The sequence below is a fragment of the Solenopsis invicta genome, unplaced genomic scaffold (genome assembly GCF_016802725.1).
Source record: "Solenopsis invicta isolate M01_SB unplaced genomic scaffold, UNIL_Sinv_3.0 scaffold_478, whole genome shotgun sequence".
Lineage (NCBI taxonomy): Eukaryota > Metazoa > Arthropoda > Insecta > Hymenoptera > Formicidae > Solenopsis > Solenopsis invicta.
Window position 1 is genome coordinate 4,758 of NW_024105303.1, and position 11,933 is coordinate 16,690.

Here is an 11,933-nt window from a genome sequence, read left to right on the forward strand (position 1 = left end):
CAATGGTGTGTGTTTCGTGTGTGTTCGTTATATCAACGATATTCTACGATCACACGTTTTGTTATTAAATCGAACCTGTCGGAACTTTATTTTCATGCAGGACAACGCTCGACCTCATACGGCAAATATAACGCTACGTTTTTTTCAACGACACGCAATTAGACTGTTAAATCATCCCACCAATACCCAATCCCACTAAATCCAATCAAGCACATTTGGGATAAAATGGAACGACGATTAAGGCGTCGCGAGGAACAGCCGCGAAATTTAGAAGAATTGGGAGAAATTTTAACGGAAATTTGGCACAACATTCCGCAAGATTGTATTGCAAGATGTATAAATATGCGAGAACGCTTGCAAGCAGTAATTGATCAGAGAGGAGGAAATACACACTATTGAACAATCATGCGCGCACGCGCATACACACACACAGCAGAAAGGGTTTGGAGTCATTAAATATCGCAGAAGTCACGAACTCTGGGGTCCTTATCTCTGCTGTGATACACATACGCACACGCACGCGCGCACGCACGCACGCACACACACACACACACACACACACACACACGATGTGCAAAAATCCGACCGGAAACCTCCACGTGGTGCACATTGGGTAATGCTAATGTCGGCGGTAGACGTCATTTTTCGGAAAAATGTACTGTAAAAAATGTATATCTTTGAAGTCTTGTAACTCAGTCACAAAAAAATCGTAGAAAAAATTAAAAAAAAAGCATTTTGTAGAGAAAATGTCATACTTTATGGCACTTGCATTGGATTTGTCTAGAAAAATTTTTTTATTGAGCTACAGGCTGTTAAAAATACGTTATTTTAAGGAAAAAACAGTGTATCTTTTTTGGAGCATAGTACTAAGAAATTGAGAAAATTTTTGAAAACCATTAATAGCATGTTAAAGTTGAAACTCGAGCTTTAAAATGGTTTTTTGATTTTTGTCTACGATGATTTTTCACGGAATACGGATATCATTTGTAAAAAATGCAGGTTTAGCTTCAAAGTTGCATAACTCGGTCAAAAAAAATCGTAAAGAAATTTAAAAAAAAGCATTTTGTAAGTAAAATGTTGTAGTTTATGAAGCTTTACTTGAATTATTCGAAAAAAATTTGTTGGCTGAGCTGCAAAGTGTCAAAAATACGAAATTTTAACGAACAAAACGAGGTGTGCTTTTTTACTGCATAAAACAAGGAAGTTAAAAGAATTTTGAAAATCTGCTGGTAGAACGTTAAAGCTCGATCTTCAAGCTTCAAAATGCTTTTTTTATTTTTTATCTACGATGATTTTTCACCGAGTTACAGTCATTTGAAAATAGCCTAATTTTTGGTATCTGGAAAGTGTTCCCTATTTTTTTTTTGAGTAGTGTATATATAGGACTTGATTAAGCGGAGTGAAGGTATGCGGATGCGTGGTGTTAGCCGGTGTGAGATAAGAAGTGAAATAGCGTATATTAGGACAGGTGCAGGTGTAAGGAGGCGATAATTAGCGAGGTAGAGAGGTAAGAAGATAGGGGAATTGGAGGAAAAGATAAGTGAAGAGAATTGGCGGAGAAAAAGGCGGATTAAGGCGAGGATAGATAGAGGAGGTTACGTTAGGCAAGAAAATGGCGGGATTAGGCAAGGACGAGAAAGCCGGTAAGGTAGGGAAGCAGCTCAAACTGACTACAGTCGGTAAAGGTGTAGGTAAAGAAGGAGGAAAGAGAGTGACTTTCAAGCTCTTGGAAAAGAGGGGAAAAGGAGAACGAGAGGATTTAATTAAGGTAATGATGGAGGAATTGAAAATACTAAAAGGCGATAGGAAAGTGTATAAAGAGGAGATGAAAAAATTTAAGGAGGTAGTTAAAGAATGCGAGGAAAAGATAGGAAGGCTAGAGGAAAGAATAGAAGAATTGGAAAAGAATTGGAAGGAAGAAAGGGAGAAAGATTTGACAATTGTGGAGACGGGTGGAGAGCAGGAAGACAGGAGAAGCGTTGGAAGCGTATGGAGCCTGAGGAGCAGTACGATCAGTAAGGCGAGTTTAGATTCTAGGTATAGCAGACTAAGCGAGAGAGAGATAGGTAGTCTTAAGAAATGGGCAGCGGAAAGAGACTGGGAGGATAGGAAACTCAATATTATTATAAAAGATGTAAACATGCCCGAGACAGTGAAGAAAAACAGGTTAAAAAGAAGGAAGTGGGCAGAAGGTTTGATAAAGGAAAAAATAGAAGTAGCTTGCAAGATAATGAGCTGTAGAGTAAGTGGACCTGTGATAATTGCAAAACTGGAGAACGAGGAAAAGAAAAAAGAAGTAATGATTAATAAGTCGAAGTTAAAACTAAAAGGAGAAAGAATATTTTTGGAGAACGACATAAGCTGTGGGAACAGAGAAGAACGCAAGAGAGGATAAAAAGATGGTGGAAAGAGCGAAAGAAAAAGGAGTTCAAGTAAAAATAGGATTCGGCAGAGTGAAAATAGGAGATATATGGAGACCATGGGAAGAGATAGAGAGGGAGGAGGAAAGGAAAGAAGAAAGTGAAGCAGGTGACAGAGAAGAGAAGAATCAGAATTTCAGCTAAGCCGAGAAGAGGAAGGGAGACGCGAGGAGGGACTAGTAACAAATAGGAGGAACAGGAGAAAATGCCTATTTTGGGACGTGGCGGGAATAGGGAACAAAGATAAAGAATTTTGGAAATACGTGAGAAAGTTTGAGATAGTCAGTATGTGTCAGACCTGGGTGGAGAAGAGTGGATGGGAGCGCATAAAAGATGGGTTGCCTGAATCGCATGAATGGATTTGTAGTTCTGCAAGGAAGAAAAAAAACAAAGGAATGCGAAAGGAAGATTTATAATAGGCAAGAGGAAAGAGGAAGTAGGAGAAAGGAATAGGATAACGATAATAAAAGAGAAGGAGGAAAAGATGATGACAGAGATAGCTTGGAAGAATGAGAAACAGAGAATTATTTCGGTTTACGGAGCACAAGGAGGAAAGGATTTGAAGGAGAAGTTCGAGGAACTTATAGGAGAAGAGGAGGAAGGAAATATAATAATAGGAGGAGATTTTAATGTGAGGATAGAAGAACTAGAAGGTAAAGGCATAGGAGAACAAGAGAGACACAGTAAAGATAAAGTAATAGGTAATGGAGGAAGAAAAATAGTAGAGTGGATAACGGAAAATAGGCTGGTTCATCTTGAATGGGACAATGGAAGGAGATTGAGAGGGTGAGTTTACATACGTAGGAGTAAGAGGATGTACGGTTATATATTATGTAATTGTAAGCGTAGATATAAGAGATAGAATTTATAAGTTTAGAGGAGGGGACAGAGTGGACTCGGATCACATGCCGTTGGAGATGGAGTTCAGCGGGGGAGAAGAAGAAATGGATCCAGAAGAAAAACAAGAGGAAGAAGAGGAAGTGGAAATAGAAACGATTCTATGGGATGACGAGGCGAAGGAGATGTATGCAGAAAGGACGGAGGAATTGTGTAACACGGAAGAGCTAGAAGAAAAGGAATCGGACACATTAGAAGAAGAATGGGAAAAGATAAAGAAGATTGTAAAGGTAGCAATGGTGAAGAAAAGAATAAAGAGAAGGAAGAAAGAGCTAGGTCATAAAGATTGGTGGGACAGAAGCTGCACCAGAAAGAAGAGAGAGGTAAAAAGAATCTACAAGAAATGGAAGAAAGGAAGAATAGAAAGAGACAGATATATAAAGGAGAAAAGAAATCTGAAAGAACTGCTAGAGAAGAAACAAAAGGAGAAGAGGAGAAAGGAAGAAGAGGAACTGAGAAAGATGAAAAATGAAGCAGACGTGGAAATATATAAATAGGAAGAGAGAGAGGATAACAACGATAAACAACAAGATAGGAAAGGAAGAATGGAGAAAACACTTCATGGAACAGCAGCAAGAAGAAGAAGAAGAGGAAGAAATAGTGGAGGCAGAAATAATTAAAGCAGTTGGGAAAATGAAGGTCAAGAAAGCAGCAGGTATTGATGGGATTCCGGCAGAAGCATGGAAGTACGCGGGCAAAGAACTATGGAAAAGGCTGGTGAAGATAATGAAACGGATTTGGTATACAGGAGAGATGCCAAACAATTGGAGAATGAGCATAATTATGCCGTTATATAAAAGAGGAGAAAGGGAGAAAGCCAGCAATTACAGAGGTACGTCTATTCTTTGTTCGGCGTATAAGATCTATGCGGAAATTATCAGGAATAGACTGGAGACGGAGGTGGAAGATCGAGGCCTGATTCCGGTGAGTCAGGCAAGTTTTAAAAGAGGGAGGTCGACCATGGACAACATCTTCGTCCTCAGTCACTTGATGCAGAGGGAAAAAGGAAGAGGAGAAAGGAACGAAAAGATATACATGCTCTTCGCGGATCTGAAAGCGGCCTTCGACAGAGTAAATAGAGAGGAACTATGGAAAGTGCTGAGGAGTATGGGTATAAAGGAGCAGCTGATAGGAAGAATCGAAAAAATATATGAAGAGACGCAGACGGTGGTAAGAACGAAACAAAGTAACACGGAAAGTTTTGCAACAGGAAAAGGCGTTAGACAAGGATGTGTGATGAGTCCACTCTTGTTCAATTTGTATACAGCGGAATTAGAGCAGGTTTTAAGGAACAGGGGAATAGGGGCGTAGCAATAGGTAAGATAAGGATATGGGAATTGGCGTATGCGGACGACATAGCGCTGATAGCAAAAAAATAGAGAAGCACTACGAGAAATGATGAGCACGCTCAAGCGTTTCTTGGCAGACAGGAAATTGAAATTATGTCCAGAGAAAACGAAGATAATGGTCTTTTATAGGAAAAAGAAAGAAAAAATAGAAAAATGGAAGTGGAGGAAAGAAAGAATTGAGGAAGTACAGGCGTTTAAATACTTAGGCTTTATATTAAATAACAGAGGTAGTTATAAGGAATATGTAAAGCAATTATGTGGTAAAGGTAGAATAGCAGTAAGGAAAGTATGGGGATTAGGAGAGAGAATTTGTAGAAACGACATAAAGAGGAGATAGATGTTGTTCACATGCCTGATGCAAAGTGTGATGGCGTATGAGGTGGAAATCTGGGGATGGACAGAGATCGAGAAACTAGAGAAAATAATGATGGACTACGTCAGGTGGATGTTTAGACTGGATTTGTGTACACCAAGATACATCATCTCAAGAGAGCTGTTAATGGACAAATTAAGAGTCGGATGGGGGATCAGAGCGAGGAGATATGAGAATAGAATTAAAGTAGGGAGAAATAGTTGGAGTGTTGGAAAAATAGTTAAGGAGTGTTGGAAGGAAAAAGAGCAGAACAACTGGAGCGATATATATGGGATAGAAAGGGAAAAATACTATAACAGGAATGGCTGGGGAACAGAAGCAAAAGAGGTAAAAGAAGACGTGGGAGACGATTTGGAAAAGGACTTAATTGACAGGGAAAGAGATATTCAGAGGCAATGGGAGAACAAAAACATTAATGCGCCAAGATACAATAGGAGATATAAGAAAATAGGGTTAGATGTGAAGTTGCCGAATTATTTAAAAAGTAGGAATGTAGAGGATTTAAACAGAGGAGAGAAAATAAGAGCCAAGATAAAAGTAAGATGTGGTAATCTAGAACAAACGAATAAATATTGGTTAGAAGAAAGACAGAGACTATGTATATTTTGCGAAGAAGACTGGGACTGTCTAGAGCACTACGTCAAGGATTGCGTGAAAACAAGCGTATGGTTTGCGGATTTAGGAGCTGATAAGGACAGAGTTGTAGAACAGATATGCGAGGAAGACACGGACAGGCGGAAGGGGGAAATATTGAAGAAGCTATGGAAAGAGAGGGAAAGAGAATTAAAAAGAAGAAAGGAGGCAAGCGATGAGAGGGGAAAAAACAAAAATAATATTACCGAAATAGTAGAGTAAGACAACAGGATTTAGACTGAAGAAATAGGTAATAACTGTAATATAAGGTAATTGTATAATTGTATAAAGTAAATAATAATTGTATAATTGTATAAAGTATGGAAAATGTAAAGAGGCTGTGATCTCTAAGTCATAGAATTAATAATTAATAATTGAATAGGTGAGAATTCAAACCACGCACGTGGACCATCTATGATGAAAACGGTACATCAATCACGGATATCGGAGACATAATGGAGGTATGGAGAAGGTACTGTGAGGGCTGTATAAGAGGAAGAGGACGCAGTGACTGATTGCCTAGAAAATATGCAGGAACCACATATTCTGCTGGAAGAGACGGAAAGAGCCATACGAAAGCTTGCTAACAATAAGGCCACCGGAGTAGATCAGATAACAGCGGAGATCTTCAAAGCAATGGGACCAGTGGGAACGAGAGCTATACACTGCATTCTTCAAAAAGTATGGACTACCGCGACCTGGCCCAAAGACTGGACCACCTCTATAGTGATCCCTATACACAAAAAGGGTCCAGCCAACAAATGTGAGAACTACCGATTAATAGCACTGATATCACATGCAAGCAAAATTCTTCTGCAGATCATACACAGTCGATTACAGCCATACACTAACCGACAGATAGCCCCGGAACAAGCTGTTTCGTCAGTGGCCGAGGTACACGAGAACAGATACTGAATCTACGACAGCTGATAGAAAAGGCAAGAGAGTACTACATCCCTATGTTCGTCTGTTTTGTAGATTACGAGAAGGCTTTTGATAATGTCAGATGGTGCCTACTGTGGCCCATCCTCAAAGAAATGGGCGTCCTGACACATCTCATACACTTAATCAAAAATCTATACAAAGACAGCACAGCTGTCGTAAGAATTGAGAACATCACCGCGGGAGAGAGTGCAATTAGGAAGGGAGACAGGGCTGCATATTATCGCCACTACTGTACAATATCTACAGCGAACACGTGATGAGACGGGTGCTGGAGGATTGGGACGGCGGTGTGACCATAGGCGGTGATAAGTTTTCGAACCTTAGATATGCAGATGATACGCTGCTGATTGCCAAAAGCGAAGGAGAACTGATAACACTCATGAAAAAACTGGAAAATATCAGCCAGATATATGGGCTTCGCATAAACAGTTCGAAAACAAAGATCATGATAATTGACCGCGAACACAACAACTCTCCAGAAACGGTGCGTATCGGCAATTTTGAGGTGGTCGATAAATTTGTGTATTTGGGAGCATTAATAAACAACCAGGGTGACTGCGAAGCGGAGATCCGTAGGCGCATCCAAATGGGTAGAACAGCAATGGCCCAACTGACTAAAGTATGGAAAAATCCTAGCATCACAAGACACACCAAAGTCAATCTAGTCAGGGCCCTAGTATTCTCGGTATTTCTGTATGCTTCCGAAACATGGACGCTGCGAGCGGCTGATAGGAAACGCGTGGAGGCCTTCGAGATGTGGTGCTGGCGAAGGATGCTGCGAATTCCTTGGACAGCGAGAAGAACAAATGCGTCCATTTTGGCAGAGATAAATCCACCACAAAGACTGTCGAGTGTGGTGTACAGCCAAATCCTCAAGTTTTTTGGGCATGTAAATCGCAGCAACAACATCGAACGCCTGATAGTTCAGGGAAAGCCAGAAGGAAAGAGGCGAAGGGGCCGCTCACCAACACGCTGGACTGATACAGTTACGCAACTGCTTGATACCACCATGGAAAAGGCGGTGAGAGCCACCACTAGTAGAGACGGGTGGCGCACCACCATCAAGAGAGTCATTAGAACCATGGAAGCACAAGCATAGTCACCACGCATCTGCCAAGATGTAAAGGACTTAGATGATGAGGTGAGAATAGGTACAAGTAATACTCCCGTAGGGGTCTGGAGACGTTTCGGGGCCTCCCGAGGCCGTGCAACTACTCCAGATACAGGAATTGGCGGTTCCCTAGCTCGCTAGGGGGTCTGCGGTCTCTCGTAGGCCGCAGATTCAGGGATCTCAGCGACCCTGGCGCCCGAGCTGGCACACCGTAATCCATCACGCGCTGAAATTACGTGCGGGATGGACCGGGACCTTGGCTTCACCGCCCGGGTCGCGAGGAGTCAACCTCTATAAAAAATCAAGGAGGCGGCGTCTGAGAAGCTGCGTTTCGCGCCTCAGACGCCATGGTGGTGAGTGCTTTGTTCAGTGTACAGGGTGTTGCAGATACATACAGCGCAGTATACGGGTTGCATACCCGGACACTGCCAGGGGCTGGCAGTGGCAGGCGCGATTCAGTAGGTAATGACAGCATACACATATACCGACAAAACTTATCGATCGAGTGGAACACGCGCATTTTTCCAATTAGGCTTGCAGTGTATCAATTATGTACAATTATTCCTAAACTATAATGTAGAAATATTGTTGCATTAAATATTACACATTCAGCATGGTAACATTTTATATAAAGAATTAAACGGTTTTTAAAATAATTGTAAAATATTTATTTCTCAAATTTAGATTTATATAATAATTTTTGATAAATATTATTGAAAGATTTTATTTCGACAAAACTGCTTTGTTCAAACGTTTCATCTTAACGCAATTATTTAAAATTTTCGTCAATTTGTGATGCTATTATTGTAGAATATTCGCACAATATACCTATCGGGGGAAGTATTTCAGTCAAACACTCTTTTAAAATTTGTACAAACACTATTTATTAAAAATTTAACTGTTACAACATGTGTTCAAAATAACCGCCAGTTTCCTCCAAACATAACGCAACTCGTCGCATAAGACTTTGCCGCACGTTAGCTAACATTACTGGCGTTATGTTGCGACTGGCCCACAGTGGAGCGAATAATGTAAATTCGCGGACATACATAACTTAAATTTTTTTTTTAATTTTAAACATTTTATTATTAAAACTATTTTGTAGAATAATTACACTTTCATTTCTGTATTAGAATTGACATTACGAAAAACAGATAAATAAATAAAATTCATTAAAATAGATCGCTCAATCATTTTGTTGATTTGGTCAAGATGCGCTATCTGAATCAATTATAAAATACTTACGTAAATACGTTTAGTTTGCAAATTTGGTTATACCGTCAAATCATATACCACTATACTACATAATTTCCCTATATTGTTTATAAAAAATACATATTTTCTCGTTCTTATATTGTACTTTTCTTTATTGAGAATTTTACTCAATAAGTACGATATTTAACAGAAGTTTTAAAAAAATGCCTGGGTTTGCCCGTTCTGATCCATACATTTTATGAAAGTATAATTTCAAAACTATTCATACGTGATAAAATCAAATGCATCTAGGTGCTCATTTACAAGAAATTTATGAAAATATTCATTTACGTATCATGGCACAAGGTACTTCAAGGTATATGTTTAAAAAAATCTGTTTCATGTTTTGTATACTAATGAAAAACATGTTCAATTTCTTTCAATATGAAAGATATATGCTTGGATTTTGTTATTTACAAAAGAATAAATGGAATTGTATACGAAAATATTTCTCTCTTTTTATTTCTACTAGATATCACAGGCGCGCGCTTCGCTTTTTATTACACCATGTGCAATTAATATTAATCCTTGTAATATTACTATTAACTTTTCGATACATACAACTGTCAAAATATGTGATGACAGCTGCTCATAAAGTAAGTGCAGCAAAAGAATCAATCGGTATCGCGAAAAAGGGGCAACAATAAGTTCGATTATCGATTTAACACGGCCTTTTTATAATAGGAAAAACTCTGGAAAAATAATCTGGTTGTATTAATTGGAAATTTGGTAGATTCAGTAAGAAGTACAAATCGGATAGATTATAATTACATTTATCTATTCTATCTGAGACAGAAATTCAGTTACGATAATCAAAATTGTGATTGGTGTGATCAGAATGCATTTTATTCGTATTTCTTGTTGATTTAACCAAAACATTTTTCTCAGTGTTATACAAATTAATTGAATTAAAACTATTTTACTAAGAAAGAAAAAAGATACGAATTATTACAAGTTTCAGTATTAATAAGACCAAAAATAAGTAAAATTTATTTTGCTCGTATATTTTTTCAAAATGTTAATACTTCAATAATAATATATAGCGTATCCTATTTAAGTAGCTTATCTTGAATATCTTGTAAATGACGCATTGTCGTGGCAAATGTTTCAGACAAAAATTGTATGGTCTGAAGGGAGACAAATAATGATAAAATCAATTCAATAAAAAAAAATCGATTTTTAAAGTCACATAAAGGTTATCTTCATCTTTTTTAAATAAAATTGTATAATTATTTTACATAATATGATTTTTCGACAATTATTCTATAATATAAATAGTAAAGCGGAATTTTTAAAAACTAATAGTTTACGAGGTATTTTATATTTTATTTTAGCATATTTTAACATAAAATATCAAATATTTTGTAAACTATTCATTTTTTTGTTATTGTATTTTTGATAATTGTACTTAAATATTTTATACACAGAATAATAAGTTGAATCAATTAGTTTAAAGAAAACAAACGGCTTTTTAAAAAATTATGCTATTTGCAGTATACAACTACGTATCTTTTTTAAAAAAATTCAGTTTAGGTCATACGATCCTAATTTCTGTATGTGAAAAATTTCAGACATTTTTATTGTAGTTTTCGTGATAATTTTTACATTTGATTTTTTCTTGTTATTAATTACTATCTATTATATTTGAATTTCTTATTCATATTTATTAGCATTATTTATATCTTAATATTATTAGTAACTTTATTTCACGTGTTAGTAACTTTATTTCACATCACATGTTGGTAATTTTATTCTGCATGATTATCGCAGGCTCACAGCGCATAGTATTTTGTTCAATTTGTCCATCCGTTTGTTTTCTGTTCCTGAACTCCCTGAATTAATGTACACTTAAAGTGAAATAGGTATATGTTTGAAAGTTAGCGAAAGCAAGAAGGAACGTTCCAGTTCAATTTAGTGCAGGAATAGAAAACAAGCCTCATGTATCGTCTTTTGTTTTTTCGCGAGAGTTGGGCTGTTCGGCAGTTAGTTTTTTCAATGTTTCGACGCGACGCGCAATAACAAGTCGCTGCGCTGCAGCGCGCTGTAACGTTATAATTCTTGTGTACATCTCTAGAAGTTTCTCTTTCTCTTTTTATCTCTGTTTTTTTCTTATCGATTTATTTCTTACGTTCTTTCATTTACTATTATTGTTTCTTTTCATAAAATATTATAATGAATTCTATCGAATATTCAGAATTATTTTCCATCCTGCGAACTCATGGTGAAAATTTAAAGGACTATAGAACTCTTTTAAAACATATATTAATGAAAAAGGAATTTAATTTTTCTGCAAATGCTGAGACACATTTATCTGAGCCATTAAGAAAATTTTCATTTCATTTATACGAACGATGGTGTAAATCGAATCGTATATATGCAAATTTTACAAAACGAAACGAAATTTGGTTACGAACAGTATTTAGATTCCCAGAAGAAGCTTTGATTACAATTTCGGCAGAAACAGAGCCAATCCAACAATTAGCATCAGAAAATATAAAACAAGGACAAGACGGTTCTTCATCTAAACGAAAATCATTTTTGATTTTATCAGATAGACAAAAAAGAAGGCGTACCGAATTACTGAGAGCTGAAAACACTATAGATGAACTAGCATTCGCTCTAAAAGTGAAAATGCAAACTTCAGGCAATGTAGATGGTGCAGCAATTTTATCTTTTCTAATTGAACATCCCGAACAAACATCAAGACTCAGAGCTTTCTGTGAAGGTAAAAAACATGAAGTAAAATTGTACTCCAAAGAAGAAGCTTTAGCATTAATGTTGAATTTGGGATTATCAAAATCAAAATATGAAGTGTTACGAAAAATGTCTATTGAACAAGACATTAATCCCTATCTTTCATATTATCAAATTCAATTGGCAAAAAAAGATTGTTATCCCTCAAAAGATGCAATTACAATTTCAGATACTTATGCATCAATAAGTTTACAAGC

The 11,933-nt window shown here is 37.2% G+C and overlaps 2 protein-coding genes across 2 annotated transcripts; both read left to right on the top strand.

The window, feature by feature from the left end:
• The first annotated feature begins 2,399 nt into the window (after positions 1-2,399).
• LOC105203888 (golgin subfamily A member 6-like protein 22) lies at positions 2,400-3,814 on the top strand. The gene is made up of 3 exons (XM_039459465.1): positions 2,400-2,529; positions 2,840-3,206; positions 3,298-3,814. The coding sequence occupies exons 1-3, from the start codon at positions 2,400-2,402 to the stop codon at positions 3,812-3,814; spliced, it is 1,014 nt and encodes a 337-aa protein (XP_039315399.1).
• Positions 3,815-4,511: 697 nt separating this feature from the next.
• Positions 4,512-7,884, top strand: LOC120359971. Its single transcript, XM_039459464.1, has 2 exons — positions 4,512-6,054; positions 7,759-7,884. Exon 1 carries the CDS (start codon positions 5,004-5,006, stop codon positions 5,892-5,894), a length of 891 nt encoding a protein of 296 aa, XP_039315398.1. The 5' UTR covers positions 4,512-5,003; the 3' UTR covers positions 5,895-6,054; positions 7,759-7,884.
• Positions 7,885-11,933: the final 4,049 nt, after the last annotated feature.